The 16,757-nt window shown below is 38.5% G+C and overlaps 1 protein-coding gene across 10 annotated transcripts in view; it reads left to right on the top strand.

The window, feature by feature from the left end:
• The window catches only part of BABAM2 (BRISC and BRCA1 A complex member 2), a 576,872-nt gene that overhangs the window by 272,818 nt on the left and 287,297 nt on the right, over nt 1–16,757 (top strand). For all 10 annotated transcript variants that reach the window (XM_032172579.2, XM_032172582.2, XM_032172577.2 and 7 more), the window contains one exon: nt 4,638–4,712. In XM_032172579.2, coding sequence (XP_032028470.1) covers nt 4,638–4,712 — 75 coding nt within the window. The remainder of the gene's footprint in view (nt 1–4,637; nt 4,713–16,757) is intronic.

A 16,757-nucleotide genomic window follows, 5' to 3' on the forward strand; every position in this document is an offset into this window, starting at 1 on the left:
CATGTACAAGAGTTATTTTAACTTTTAAAATCCTACATTTCACTTTTGTTGTTGTTTATATATGTATGTGTATGTAAAAAACAGGCATATATATACACACACCTCTGAGTTTAAAAGTTTTAAAATTGCATTTTAATTTACAGGTTACAGGTTGACATTTTACACTAGTAGGTAGAAATGGTTATTTATTTATTGGTAGGTGGTTTGCTTTATAAACTGAAAATGAAGAAATGACTTGAGCTTGGTTTATCATCATCCCTCCAACTCCCTTCCCCAAACTCTTTGAATCCCATGGTACTTTTTAAAAGCTTGCCTCAACATCCCCAGGAATGACTTCACAGTTGTTCCATGTAGATGTAGTAGCCATTTTCTTATTCACTAATTTTATGAATGATTGTCGCACAACCTCTAGGGGTTTAGAAATTGCTTGTACCATGGAGGAGAGAGTTTCTGGGTGACTTTGATCCGTGTTAGTGCTTATTTGCTCCTGTAACCCTGACCTTTTTGCCATCCCCTGAACACAGAGGCACACGCCTGCGTCAACCCTTTTTATACTTGTTCTCTTTGCCTGGGGTGTTTTTCCTTCAGTTCCACATGGTTTGTTTCTTACCCTCTTTCCATCTTTGCTCAATTGTTAACTTGTCAAATTACTCTGTAAAGGAGCTAAATCCTGACCATTTGGTAGTTTTGAGCAAACGAGGATTAGAATCCAAGTGATGTGTTGAAAGAATCACTCTGCCTATTGTCATGAGAATAAACTGCAGGCGAACAAGGACTGACACAGTTAGGGGCAATTGCAGTTGTCCAGGCGTAGAGATAAAGGTGGTTCAGATCAGGTGGTTAGAGAGGTGGTGAAAAGTGGTTGGACTCAGGATATATTTTGAAGGGAGAGTCCAAAAGTCAATATTTTGAAGGGAGACTCAGGATATATTTTGAAGGGAGCGTTAACAAGATTTGCCGCCACTTTGAATGTGAGGTGAGAGGGAAAGATAGAAGTCAAAAATGATTCTAGGTTTTTGGCCTGTGTGACTGAAAGAATGGAATTGCCATTTACTGAAATGAGGAATAAATATCAAGAGAAGAGCACAAAATCAGGAATTTAGTTTTGTTTATAGGAGTTGGATAAATGAAATTTGAATTTAAAAAAAGGTCTGGGATGGAGATACACAAATTGGGAGTCATCAGCATATACATTATTTAAAGTTATACATTATTTAAAGTCATGAGCCTGGATGAGATCATCTGGGCATGTAAATAAAGAAAAGAGGTCTTAGAGTTAAGCCCAGGCATACCCCAATCTCCAATGTTCAAGGATTGAGGAGACCAGAGGGAGAGCCAGTGAAGTAGAGAGACTGGGACTCTGGAAACCAAGTAAAGAATGTTCCAGGAAAGGAGTGATCAGCTGTGTCAAATGCTGCTGGTAGAACACTAAGATGAAGACCGAGAAATGATCATTGAATTTGGCAATGGGGAGGTCATTGGTGACCTTGAGGAACTGTTTTGGTGGAGTGGTGGTAGGGAAAGGCTGACTGGCGAGGGCTTAAGAGAAAATAATAAAAGAGGAAATGTAGACCTCAAATATAGATTAACTTTTTACAGGGGATTATTTTTTAAAGTAAAACAGAGAAATGAAATGGGAGCTGAAGAAGGATATGAAGTGAATGGAGACATTTTTAAAATGATGTTTATAAGGCCGAGACGGGCGGATCACGAGGTCAGGAGATCAAGACCATCCTGGCAACACAGTGAAACCCTGTCTCTACTAAAAATACAAAAAATTAGCCGGGCGTGGTGGCAGGCGCCTGTAGTCCCAGCTACTCAGGAGGCTGAGGCAGGAGAATGGCGTGAACCCAGGAGGCGGAGCTTGCAGTGAGCCGAGATCGCACCACTGCACTCCAGCCTGGGGGACAGAGTGAGACTCCGTCTCAAAAAAAAACAATGATGTTTATATGCTGATGAAAGTGATTGAGTAAAGAAGGGAAAAATTAATTATATAGGAGAAAGAGAATGTGGACAGTTGTTGGGAGCATGATTTTTTTTTTTTTAGACGGAGTCCTGCTCTGTCGCCCAGGCTGGAGTGCAGTGGTGTGATCTCGGCTCACTGCAACCTCCGCCTCCTCCCGGGTTTAAATGATTCTTCTGCCTCAGCTGCCCCAGTAGCTGGGATTACGGGCACATGCCACCACGCCCGGCTAATTTTTGTATTTTTAGTAGAGACGGGGTTTCACCATATTGGCCAGGCTGGTCTCGAACTCCTGACCTTCTGATCTACCTGCCTTGGCCTCGCAAAGTGCTGGTATTACAGGCGTGAGCCACTGCGCCCGGCCTGGAGCATATATTCTTTTATGAGTGGTCCTTCTTCTGTGGCACTGTACACAGTGCTAAGGGAAGACTTTTTTGTCTTTCCTTCTGCACCCCCAACTCTCACTGGGCTAGGTGTCCCTCTTATAAGCTCCCATTTAACTCTATGCTGTTATTGTTGCCTCTACACTTACCCCTTTCAAAGTATGACCCCTTGTACTTAAAAACAGACCTTTTTAGGTTTAGCTGTGTTTTGATCCAAAGAACCATACTAACCAGAGTATGTTAGTTTTAGAGTCATCTAGGAGCTTAACATAATACCAAAACCACACCTTTTGGTAATCTTGGACTGTAACAGAAGGCAAGAATTATAATAGGATCTCACAATCCTTCTCCCACCCACCATGATGAGTTATTTGTAGATCCTTAGTGGCTCTTAAGTATTCTCCCAAGTGTTGAGTTGTGAGTAGCCTGCACATAATGGCATTCAATACTGAGAATAGCTACTCAGCTCTGAGCATCCATCCTGTTTCTTACCATTGGCATTCCTGGTGGCACAGTGGCTTCTATCACTCTCTCTGGCTTGCCTCAGCTTTGATTCTGTCCATTCAATTCTCATTTCTGCCTTGTCTGTCACAGGGTTAGGCTTATGGTAATGAAGAAATGCTCTGTCCTTAGCCAGAGGTTGGTGTAAGTTAAAAGATGTTGTGAGCGGTAAAACAAACAACATTTAGGCAGATATTAGTTGTTATTATTATTATCTACAGAGCTCAAGGTTTATATTTCTGTCTGTATTTTCAAGGTTTTAGATCAGAGTTTTAAAATTAGGGCCATAGCCTTTTTTGTTTTTTGAGACGGAGTTTCGCTCTTGTTGCCCAGGTTGGAGTGCAATGGTGCAATACTGGCTCACTGCAAACTCTGCCTCCCAGGTTCAAGTGATTCTCCTGTCTCAGCCTCCCGAGTAGCTGGGACTACAGGCACGTGCCACCAAGCCTGACTAATTTTTGTATTCTTTAGTGGAGATGGGGTTTTACCATGTTGGCCAGGCTGGTCTCGATGTCCTGGCCGCGGGTGATCTGCCTGCCTTGGCCTCCCAAAGTGCTGGGATTACAGGCATGAGCCACCATGCCCGGGCAAGGGCCAGAACATTGAAGCCACTTGCTAGGGTGTTTGTAGAATGGAGTGGTGACTGGTGAAATTGTCTAAAGTGCTATGCATGTGTGCTTAGGTGCATTCATCCACCCACTCATAACAAATATTTGTAAATGCTTGCTATGTTTTAAGATGTGTTTAGGGGAGTTTGTGCTGCTCATTTTTTAAAGAGCGGGAACTCTTTGGTAGTTACAATATTAAAAGGATAGACATCCACTCTGAGTAGTTCTGGATCATTTCTGGAGTTCCTTTTTCAAATATGTCTAAGTAAAACACACCATGTCAAAATACCAAGCTGAGCTGCGCACTTGCAGTGAGACGGGATGGAAGACCGAGGATTCCACCAGGTCAGGACACATCTTTTGTTGCCTTTGCAGAGGTTCTGTAGCACCTCTAGCTCTCTGCATGATCTAGTTGGAAAACTCCTCCTCTAGACTATGACAAAGTTAAAAAAAATGTGATTCCCTAGGCTTTCCTATCATAAAAATTGAGAGGCAAATGTTTTTCTTTTAAATGAGTTTTCTGTTTTAGCAAATAGAAGCTATTATTTATAGCTTAGTTAAATGTTTTAAATCGCCAAACCTCTGTACCTCTTTCCTGTAAAGATTAGTTCATGGAGGGAGTTATGAAAAAACATCAGTAAATGATAATGATAGAGTGGACTTTCAGGAGATGAGAAACTTATTTTGAATACCCTCTGCTAGGTAGAAGTTTGACCTTTGCATGTACTTCCAGACATACTACAGAAAGGATGGTGGTATATGCCATCAGCCTTGTGGTTTATAAATATTAGTGATGTTGTCTGAATGCTCTAATAAAAACAAATGAATCAAAGGGGTAGGTCTGTCTTTATTGTTTGGGATTAAAAAAATAATAATCATACATTCATATATTCTTTTCATACTTTTAAGAAACAAAAAGACAATACTGCTACATTATAATTTTATTGTACATTTAAAATGCAGATTTAAAAAATTCAAATTGTGCTTTTTAGTAACTAATAATTTAAGAACTCTTTTTGATCCTCCCCTAGTTTTCCAACCTTCTTTTCTTGCCTAATGTTAGGAAAACCAAATTGAAGATGCCTGCAGTTTGAACAGGTTGAACTTGTGGCCTTGGCTATAATTGTCACTTCATAATCTATTTTTGATTTTAATCTTATTATTATAACTTTCTTTTTACAGACTGGTGAATTTTCAGCTCGTTTCCTTTTGAAGTTGCCAGTGGATTTCAGCAATATCCCCACATACCTTCTCAAGGTAAAAATATATGATTATCAGTATGAGAATATAAGTGAGCTTTTTAAGTAATTATTTAACTCAATATTTGTATGACTGGTTTGTCAGCATTTTGTTCAGATGATGAATTCTACTAAAAATATTTCTTACATGAAGTTCCATTGAGCTGTTTTGTTACCTAAAAGCTAAAATAGTAACTGTAAAAGTCATTTAGAAGTGAGTTTTCCATATTAAAATACAATTATTATAAGTGAATTAAACTTTGGGAAAAATCGCTTTTATTTAATAATGTTACTGGAATGAAAGACTCTCATATAAATTACCTAATATGCAATATTAGTCGCCACTCCATTCTACAAACACCCTAGCAAGTGCCTTCGAGGTTCTGGCCCTTGGCCGGGCGTGGTGGCTCACGCCTGTAATCCCTTTGGGAGGCTGAAGCGGGCGGATCACCTGAGGTCAGGAGTTTGAGACCAGCCTGGCCAACATGGTGAAACCCTGTCTCTACTAAAAAAATACAAAAATTAGCCGGGCATGGTGGCAGGCGCCTGTAATCCCAGCTACTTGGGAGACTGAGACAGGAGAATCGCTTGAATCTGGGCGGCAGAGGTTGCAGTGACCCAAGATCAAGCCACTGCACTCCAGCCTGGGTGATAGAGTGAGACTCCATCTCAAAAAACAAAAAACAACAGATAAAAAACAAACAAACAAAAAGATTTGGCTGGCCTCCCTCTGCACTGTATTTGAACCTGTGGTTCTTTAATTGCAATCTAGTGTAAGAAAAATTTCTACCTTCCTAATTTGATGTTGTTCAGAGAGTTAATGGTATTCATAACTGCCTAGAGAAAAGACAGAATCTTTGTACAAGTTTGCTTGCATATTGTACTAATCAATAAATAATATTATATATTAATTTTGATAATGGTTATAAGTATGACTTAGTAGAATATAAACTATAAACCATAGAAAAGGTTAGGGAATTTTTTTTAGTACATTCCATCTTTTTTTTTTTTTTTGGAAACATGGTTTTGCTCTGTCACCCAAGCTGGAGTGCAGTGGTGTGATCATAGCTCACCCCAAGCTCAAGTGATCCTCCCACCTCAGCCTTCTTAGTAACTGGGACTACAGGCGAGCACCACTGTGCCAAGCTAACTTTTTATTTTTGTAGAGAAAAGGTCTCAGTGGTCCTCCCACCTCAACCTCCAAAAATGTTGGGATTACAGGTGCAAGCCACTGTTCCTGGTCTATACAGTCCATCTAAAGAAGAAAATTATTTTCTTTTTCGCTAAGTAAAACATGGGATTTTTGTACTTCATTAAACTTTCATTTTTAGTTTCCAGTTGACTAGTTCTCCATTCTACACCCAAGGGTTGTAAAGTCCCAGTAAGAATGGAAATCATCAATTTCTATCAGTTTCTCTACAATCCTGTTGTGGAAAATATATCTATTAGATTTGTGATAACCAAGCATAATTAATTTGATTTTGGCAATTACTGTGCTCTATTAGACTAGTAAGCAGTCTTCTGAGAAACCCTTATAACGTATACTCAGGACCTCCTCCATGTATTCCAGTTAAAACTCTCTTTCAGCTCATTTGGAGGCAAGTTCAACAGCATATGAAAGTACATGATTTATATAATCCACAATTTACAGTTACAGTGCTTTTGTTTTAATTTATTGTGCCGTATCAGTTTCAGCAGTCTTCCTGTTTATTTGAAATTGATGTTGCCTCTGCTCATATTCTTGAAGGGTCAAAGGAAAAAAAAATGTTTGTTGGCTCATAATCTCATATTTATCTCTTCAGCATCAAATTATCATATTTTTATTTTAAGAATTCTAACTTCATATGCTGTTCTTATTTTCTTTGCCAGTCAGTTAAGAGAAAGGTGGAATCTCTTTGCCAAAACTGTAATGTTGTTTAACCCCTGCATTACTGTGAAATGATGTCTCTTCTATAGATAAAATATCTACATTGCAGCACTATTGTCCTTCTGGATCTTTAAAGTTCATGCAAAAAGAGTAAAACAACAACGACCAAAAAGGAGAAACTCTTGTATAACACAAAGCAACAGCCAAAAAAACAAAAACAGAAACCTACCAGCACACCAGAAACAATCCAGAATACTTGTTGAGGGTTTTAAGATCTACATTCCTAAAGTTGTTGTAACATGTGGTTATGCTCTTCAAAGGAAGTTTGTCTTAGAAGCTGCTTTACATATTATTTGCATTTGGATGCTCCTCATCTAATTACTAGGCCTATAATTGATAGTCTAACTACAAAAATAAACTTCGTGGATTCTTGGGTTAGAATACTCTTCACCAGCATCAATATAGTTTTACCTTATCATTTCAAACAAATAAAAGGGAAGGTAGAACTTGAAAATATTGAGTAGTATGGAGTTTGACTGCATACCCTATTGATTTGCTACAATGACATTTCATTACACTATGATGAGGCCATCATTCACATATAAGTTCATATTACCAAGTGTGCCTGTTTTACCCAGTAATAGAATTATTTTATGTTAAAATGAAAAAGCCATTCAATATTCAGTGATATGATTTCCCTTAATATTGTATTGTAAATATATGTGGTTCTTACAGGGGATAGAGTGAATTTATTCTGAAGATGAAGTCTGATTTCAGAGTCTGAATTTCACTTTTGGTTGAGGTTAATCAAAGGGTCAGATGAATCACTAACATAAACACGAAAAATATTTCTGTATTTGTTAGGATTCTCATTTTGCAGGTGGTAGAAATCCAGCATGAGCTCATGTAGACCAGATGAGAAATTTCATACAAATCCTCTTCTTCTGTGGTCTGTATAGCAGGAAACAGTCCATACTTAGTACTCTACAGATCAGCCATAGACCAACTGTCTTATGTCTGTTCCACTGGGCTCAGTTGTGTACCCCTGAACTTCTCAACTGGTGTGTTTATGGGGAGAAGTCGTGGTCCCCAGCATAAAGAGGAGATTACAGACATGATCAAAGTGCAAGTATTCTCTACAGTTGCTGAGCCAAAGAAAGATGGTTTTATAATTACATACTTTCTCTTAACGAACAGCTAGTCATTACATGCTGCTGCTCTTAATTTTCTTAGAGTGTGGTGAAAAGTGCTGTGTGTGTATTCCTGTCTTTATTTTTGTCCTGAGAATTAGTGAACTTAACAATATGATGCTAAGAAGGCTGTGTTTTTGTTTTGGCTTCTATTTTCTGTAAAACCATACTCCATAGAAAAGTAGCTAAAGAAAGGTTTGAATTGTCTACTAAAATTTTTATTCTCTGAACAAGAAGCTCAGAAACTAAGAATACAGTATTTTGGGGGAGAGGAGAGGCTTACTTGTAAATATGATGTGTGTTTGAATTGGTCACTTAAAATAATGAGCCAGTTTTATACAGAATACAGTGAAGTTAAATCCTAGAGCTAGGAACCCCTTCAGTAGCATCATACAAAATATGGAGGCAAGTTGTTTTATCCCACTGAACTGGCGGGTTAAATAGCAACTATTTCCTGCTGACAGTGGATATGGCAAATATAACCATGCAAAGAAAGTCAACATTAACTTTTTTTTGTTGGGTAAGAAAAGACCATATTGTTTATGTAGGCTAAATTGTTGGTGGAGTATCTCTAAACTAGAAATCATTGAGCCCTAGCCCAGCTTAGAAGTAGGGCTATAACCAATTGACTATGACTGAAGTACTTGGACTTTTATTGGCATTATTTAATATCACACAGAGCCCATTCATCCTGATGGATTACATGTAGAAATTTAGTTCCACTGTGGAATCTGAATCATGACACTACAGCGAAATTAATTGAGTGTGGAAAAGCTAAAATAGGTTATTTATACAAGAGATGAAGCTCTCATCCTTCTTCTGAAGTCACTGTGGCTGTACTGATCAGTCAGGGCACAATCAGTGCAGAGCCCAGGTCACTCTGCCAAACAGAGGCAGAAAGCAGGAATTCAGTTCAGGGTGTCTACACTTGTTCAGGAACCTAGGATAGGCAGAGAGTTGTGAATATGTAACTATACAATGGTCTAAGCAGATCACTAACAAGGAAGAGAGCATCTAGGTGTGCTGAGATTATCTGATGTAGGAGCAGCCTCCTCAGCCTGACATTGGCCAGCAGGTTACCTACTTATAGTCAGTCTGCTTTCTAGCCAAACCTAGTAGCAAATGCAGATATTCACAGAGCCAGGCAAGTACTGAAAAGGAGTGAATCTGACTTGATACAATACAATAGGAAACGGTAGGGACTGGAGTGAACTAGCATGTACGTGCTTCATCTAAAGGCAGCAGCTGCTATACAGCTATAGAGTTGTTTTCCATTTGATAATTTGGGGCTGGTGTTGCCAGATATCCAGATGTTATTAAAAGGAGCCCAGAATCTCAGGGCTTCTTGTTGTTGTTGTTAATATGAAAAACTACTATCTTTTAAGTAATAGCAATGATAAATATTGTTTACAAACACTGTGCAAGAACACTTCTATGTCGTGGCCATGGCCTGTGGGTTAATTTGTGACCCTTGCTCTAAAACCTAACCGTCTTGTACCAGGTGGGTGGCAGAAGGCTTTTCTTCACTTTCCTTGATTTATACTATACAGTATGGTATTCAGGGAGATCTTACTATGACCCAGTGGGTAACAGAAGGAGAACCTTGAACTGGAATGCCACTCAATATCCTGAGCCACTTATCACAACTGCAACAGAGCGGCCGGAATGAGTTTGGCTTGGTTTTTGAGTGCGGTACTGTGCAGAACACCTAAGTACTGATTTTGCCATAAAATTATACTGGGATTAGACAAACAGCGAAAAAGAAATTCAAGCATAATCATTGTCCTCAGAGACCTTATAATATAATTGATAAGTTAACATTTACTGATAAATAGGTAAGTGTTAACTTGTACGATACTGCCCAGTAGGCTTTTAAAAAGAGTAAGACTGTTATGGATTGGAATGATTAGGTCATAAAATCTTTATGACCAAGTTTGGGCGTTAGTTAGACCTCTAAGTGGCATAGCTTTTCAAGGCTGGAGGGGGAGGAGGAACAGATCAGGGGTGGATGATCATGCAGTCAGTGGTGGGACTGTGTGGACATACTTGATTTGGGGAGTAGGTAGTAATCTAGGTTGCAAGAGAAATTTCCTGCAAGAGACTACTGGGAGATAAAACCAGAAAAAAAAGTTGGAAAGATACTGAATGCTGGGAGATTGATTTTAGACTTCATTTAGCAGGTAGTCTTAATCCCCTTATAACTGGGTTATCATGGTAAGAGCTATTTCCTTGGCCCCACTCTCTTCAGTGCCCAATCTTCCTGCAGTATTACTGTTAGTCTCCTGTAACGTTTCTCAAGGCAAGTAATACTTACTTGTTGGATGCTGCTTCTAGAGCCCATTCTCCCATGCAGTGCTGTTTTACACAGCTTCCCAAAATGTGCGTTTAGTCTCAGAAAGGCAGCCATCCGCAGTGTCCTGCCAGTACTGTTAGAATTCCCAGTCCTGTCATTTTGCTCACGCTCTTCTTTCTGGCTCTGAAATTCCTACTCTTTCATCTTTTTCTGGATAATTCACTTAATTGACATAAAAATAAGGAGAAGTCCAAAGAAATTCAATTACTTGCCTAAGACTGTGTTTATTTGGAGGTATTGACAGAATATCTCATTTTGATTATTGGCAGCTAGAATGAGAGAGGTGCTAAAAGGTCAAGGTGGAAAAGAAGCACGATAATGAAATCAAAGTGAACCTTTTGAAGTAGGAAGTTTTGCACACAACTGTGGAGAAGCTTGAATTTGGAGAAGCCAATGGAAGAGAATTGTCGTATATGTAGAAGGACAACAGGAGCTCAGAGTCATAAAGGTCAAGGTGTGGTTTTTTTCTTTTTTTGAGATGGAGTTTCACTCTTGTCGCCCAGGCTGGAGTGTAGTGGCTCCATCTTGGCTCACTGCAACCTCCGCCTCCCAGGTTCAAGCAATTCCTTTGCCTCAGCCTTCCAACTAGCTGGGATTACAGGCTCCTGCCACCAGGCCTGGCTAATTTTTTGTGTTTTTAATAGAGAGGGGATTTTGCCACATTGGGCAGGCTGGTCTTGAACTTCTGCCCTCAGGTGATCCACCCACCTTGGCCTCCCAAGGTGCTGGGATTACAGGCATGAGCCACTGTGCCTGGCCAAGTCAAGGTTTTAAAATGTTCTTGATGAAGGAAATACTCAAATGCCATTGAAAGAATTAGAACCAAGAAAAAAAGCATTTGAATTTGTGAGGATGATAGGGATGGTGAGAGTAGAGATAACACTTTCAGTAGGATGACCAGAATAGAGGCCAGATTGTTGGTGTTCATGAGGATATGAATGATTAGAAAATATACTCAGTGGGTATCTGACAAAATGAATTTTGGAAATGGGATGGAAACTTGAAGAACTGAAATGATCAAGTGAAACTATTAAGAAGAAACAACTGAAATGATAGCATACTAGCCAAAATAATCATAGAGAAGGTTTTTTGTTTGTTTGTTTTTCAATAGACAGAGTCTTGCTCTGTCACCCAGGCTGGAGCGTAGTGGCATGATCTCGGCTCACTGCCACCTCCGCCTCTGGGATTCAGGCAATTCTCATACCTCAGCTTCCCCAGTAGCTGGGATTACAGGCACGTGCCACCATGCCTGGCTAGTTTTTGTATTTTTAGTAGAGATGGGGTTTCGTCATGTTGGCCAGGATGGTCTTGAACTCCTAAACTCAAATGATCTACCTGCCTGGGTCTCCCAAAGTGCTGAGATTATAGGTGTGAGCCACCGCACCCGGCTGTAATCATAGAGAAATCATAACTTTCTTAAGAAGTTGTTTTAATTCGTGATATGCTTAAATATGATCATTATATCAATGTTCTCTCCTGGAAAAACTTAAAGGAAATTTTGCCTGGAAAAGCCCATTTCAAGTGGTGCTGTCATTCTTTTATATAGTTAGGAGAAATAGGTAATAGCATGAGTGTTAAAAAACAAAGTGTGTGTATGACAGTCACATTTAGTGACTTGCCATTAAAGATTGAATAAGTTGGCAGAGTTTTGAAATTTCTCATTCTTCTCATCTGCCCTTAGGAACAGGGAGGATTTTGCATTCTCTGCACCCAGAACAACATTAGACTGATTAATGTTACTGGAATTTTTTTGTGGATGAATTCTTGCATTGTCTTTTACTATTTGGAAATGCTTGAAGCCCATTTAGCATTACATGTTTGCTAGAAAGGAAACTGGTAATTTCCCCCCAGATATTCTCTTTATTTAAAATCCAGCAAGCTTGTTAGGGTGGTATGTATTGATTATAATTCTTTTTCAGCACATGTAAGATAGAAACATTGAAAAGCCTCTGATTCTGATAAGAATGTATAAATTCAAAGGCTGACCTTACAAGTTTTTCTCTAAACCACAGATTAAATAACTCCTCTGAATTTGACACTTTTTAATTCAGGGAATTTTTTTGATTCAGTGAAGTCACACTTAATAATCAGCTTTTAGAGAGAAAGACTGCTTTAACACACTCTTGTAAAATCTAGCTTTAAAGCAAAATAGTCGTCTGGGACTTGAAGGACCATAAAGAATTCACACAGAACTCTCATCTTCTTTTCTGAAAGGAAATAATTTCTGTCTAATCAAATAGGAGTGGGCATACTTTTCTAAAAGTAGGAAGGAGTACCGGGAAGATAGTGCCATAAAAGTAGGGTGCTGTTTACTCCTGTAATAAGACTGATTTATCCTTGCTAAATTTGGGCCAAAATTTGCATTTGAGACTTAATCACAAAGAAAGCAGTGAGATGGTCTGAACACTTACTCTGCAGGGAATCTGTCTCTTTCTTTATTAAGCAGTGGACCCGTAGCTGCTCTCAGTACCTCGTCCTTGTTCCACCTCCCTTCTCTAGAGAGCAGACAGGATTTAGGGAAAAATACACTCTAGTTCAGGGTCCAGCAGGCTCCTCTAAAGGGCAAGATAGTAAAATTTTAGACTTGTGTGCCATATGGTCTCTGTCACAACTACTCAACTCTGCTTTCATAGCATGAAAGCAGCTACAGACAATATGTAAATGAATGAGTGTGGCTGAGTTCCAATAAAACTTTATTTTCATGTTTGAGATGATGGATATGCTAATTACCCTGATCTGATCACTATACATTATGTGTATAGAAACATCACTATGTTTTTCATGAATATGTACAGTTATTATTTGTCAATTAAAAATATGAATTTCTAAAAACAAAAACAAACAACATTTATTTTTAAAGTAAAGGATAAACCTTTTTTTTATCCAGCCCAGGCATTGGGCTGGATCTGGCCCGTAGGCAGTAGTTTGCCGATCCCCTTTCTAGATGATGGAGGGGAGTGTTTCTTCACAAAGACACCTGGTGCATCATAAATAGATAAGTAAAGGGATTTGGCTCAGTGAGTGTCCGTGGTTTTTATACCATGGTCTCTGTTTATGTTTGATTAGTACCTTCAACTCTGTTGAAGTCTCCCTTCTTCTCTTTCTCCCCCCACCCTTTTTTTAAGCCTTCCTTCTTTTATTCCATCTTCTCTCTTATTTTAAATCATCTGTTAGTAACATAAAATTTTCTGAATTGTCTTCCAAGTCTTAGTTTCCCAAACCGTTAAAATGAGGTTAGCTATTATTATGATCTGAAATTTTGTACCCACCTTCCCCCAAATTTATATGTTGAAATCCTAATCCCAAGGTGATGGTGTTAGGAGTTAGGACCTTTGGAGGTGATTCAGTTATGAGGGTGGAGCCCTGGTGAATGGGATTAATACCCTTATGAAAGAAGCCCTAGAGGGCTAACAGTCCTGAGGACACAGTAAGTAGGCACCATCTGTGAACTAGGAAACAGGCCCTCACCAGACACCACAGTTGCTGCTACCTTGATCATGGACTTTCTAGCTTCCGGTACTGTAAGAAACAACTCTCTGTTTTTTACACAGTTTATAGTATTTTGTTATGGCAACTGGAACTAAGATAGCTTTGCATGCCACACAGGATTGTTGGGACTATTAATAAGATAATAAATATGATGGTACTTAATACACTTCTGAGCTTGGTGCAGGTGCAGAATAGAAATGGTTTTGATTTCGTTAAGTCATTTAATTTGTATTTCAAAGTATTGAATTTACTGTGGAACTGAGCACTATTCACAATAGCAAAAACATGGAATCAACCTAAATGCCCATCAGTGGTAGACTGGATGAAAAAAATGTGATACATATGCACAAGGGAATACTGTACAGCCATTAAAACAATGAGATCATGTCCTTTGCAACAACAGCAATGGAGCTGGAGGTCGTTATCCTAAGGAAACTAACACAGGAACAGAATACCAAATACTGCATGTTCTTACTCATAAGTGGGAGCTGAACTTTGAGTATATGTGGATACAACAAAGGGAACAATAGCCACCAAGGCCTACCCTAGGGTGGAGGGTGAGAGGAGGGTGAGGATCAAAAAACTACCTGTCAAGTACTATGGTTATTACCTGGGTAACAAAATAATCTGTATACCAAACCCTGTGGCATGCAATACACCTGTCAGTGCTGCACATGTACCCCTGAACCTAAAATAAAAGTTAAAAAAAAGAAGAAAAAATTTCATTGAAATTATGACAGAGTTATATTTACTACTTAATTTTTCCTCTCTTCTGATTTCCCTTATGTAGAATGCAAAACTTAAATTTTTACTTGCCTTAAGTTTCCAAATATGATTTATGGTAATTCTGACAATGGTATATACATTTTCTTACTAAAAATGAAGAAGTCACAGGTAGTTTCTTGGAAAAAAGAAGTTACAGGTAGTTTCTTGGAATGTAGATTGGGGGTAACCCATTATGGAAGACACAATGGAGGTTTCTAAAGAAATTAAAAATAGAACTACCAGTAATGCCTCTTCTGGGCATATAACCAAAGGAAATGAAATCACCACCTCATAAAGATCTCTGTACACCCATGTTCATTGTAGCTTTAGTCACAATAGCCAACATATGGGAACAACCTAATTGTTCATCAGTGGTTGAATGGATAAGGAAACTGGTACATATACATTTTGAAATATTATTCAGTCCTAAAAAAGAATGAGATCTTGCCATTTGCCACAACATAGGCGAGCTTGGAGGATATGATGCTAAGTGGAATAAGCCAGACACAGAAAGAAAAATATTGCATGATCTCGCTTGTATGTGGAATCTTAAAAAAATTTCAAATATATGCAGAGAACAATACAGAGGTTACCATGGGTTGGGAGTGGTGGTGAGTGGCAAATGGGAGGATGTAGGATACATCTTCTGTGTACATCAGAGGGTACGAAGAGCACCTGTGTAGGATGAACAAGTCTAGCACTCTAATGTGCAACAGGACTACAGGTTATAAAATTGTACCGTTATGGAATTCATGCTAAATGAGTAGATTTCAGCTGCTCTGGCCATAAAAACAACAACCAAAAAATAGGTAACTATGTGAGATGATGGATATATTAATTTCCTTCACTGTAGTAACCTTTTTATTGTCTGTATGTATCCCATAGCATAGGATTGTATGCCTTAAATATACACAATAAAATTTATTTTTTAAAAAAGAGAGCCTTCCTCTTTTGGCTTTCTTTTATTGTTTTACAGTTTATTTTAAATTTTTTTATGGTGTGCTTCTTTCTTTTTTACAAAATTTCAATTTTAGAATGTAGGTGTATCTCAGATGATTATCAATTGACCTGCTTTGCTATCCTGTCCCCATTTATAGTGATTGTCATTTAAGTACAGTCTATTCTGCGACAGGACATGCTTTAGTAACATGAATTAGTTCATTAACAATTGATAAATAGTAGAAGCCTGTCAGTATAATGCAAAAGCAGCTATGGCTTATAGTTGACCTTTTCTCTAGCACATTAATTATTTTGACCACTAAATAACAGCAGCTAAATGCAAAGTAAACTAATACAGATGAACATAGCAAGCTTTGGAGGCATATCGTATTATTTATTGTATCACTTATTATTGGGAATATAGCATCTTAAATACATTAATATTTTACTGAAATTACTTTGGTTTTTGTCAGTGCTGTGCTTACAAAGTTGTGCAGGCCTTAAGTGGTCTATATTTTCCTCATAAGTCTCTTATTTTTAGTATGTAATTTACTAGAATGCAATTTTTTAAGGAATGCATATATCATATTATAGCAGCAACACTTGTATTTTAAAACTTATAGGCTAGGCATTCTTAGTCCTTTACACTTTCCAAATATGTCGCAGGTTTTTAAATCCTTCTCCATCTTCATACTTCTCTTTAGGGAGTGTTCCAGTTTGCCAGCATCTCTCTTAAACTGTGGTGCCCAAAAATAAGCACAAAACTCTAGGGAGGGTTGATCAGGTCAGTGTTTATTAAGACTCTGAGCATCAACATTAATTAGTACTTCTTGAGTTTGTAAAAGACCATACTTGCTTGTCTTACTAATCCAGTTTTAAGCAGTTGGTTTTTCTAAGCCAGTGTGTAGACTTAATCCCTTCATATCAGCTTTTTGGATTTGCCCTATTTTTTTCAGTCCGTTTATGAGGGAAGCCTTGCAACCTATGATCCAGAAAGGGAAGTGGGGATTGGAACCAGGTAGCACAGTGAGATTAACAGGAATCATGGGATGTGATCACTACAGGTGACCATTTTTTTCTTTTTTATCTGGAACTACTTTTCTCTGTGGTAGAGTTTTCTTCACCCACAACTTAAAGGTGCCACCTGGAACCTGACAGAGGTTGTGCCGGTTTGTTTCTGTCATCTGTTCTCATTACTCCATTTTCATCAGTCAGTAGACCTGCAACTCAAATAAAGGTAAAAGCTGATTAATGGTGTAAGGTGACTAAACAGATAATAGTGTAATGCATGTTAGGATAATACTTAATTATTAAGAAAAGTACAAACTTTAGTAGGTTGGTGAGAGGATTACACCTGGCTGGGAAAAAAAAACCTTTATAAAGGAGGCGACATTTGGAATGGCCTTGAAAGACTTGGTTTTGATAAAGAGAAGCTAGACAGGCCAGGCACGGTGGCTCATG

The sequence above is a fragment of the Hylobates moloch genome, unplaced genomic scaffold (genome assembly GCF_009828535.3).
Source record: "Hylobates moloch isolate HMO894 unplaced genomic scaffold, HMol_V3 SCAFFOLD_13, whole genome shotgun sequence".
In the NCBI taxonomy this organism is placed as follows: Eukaryota; Metazoa; Chordata; class Mammalia; order Primates; family Hylobatidae; genus Hylobates; species Hylobates moloch.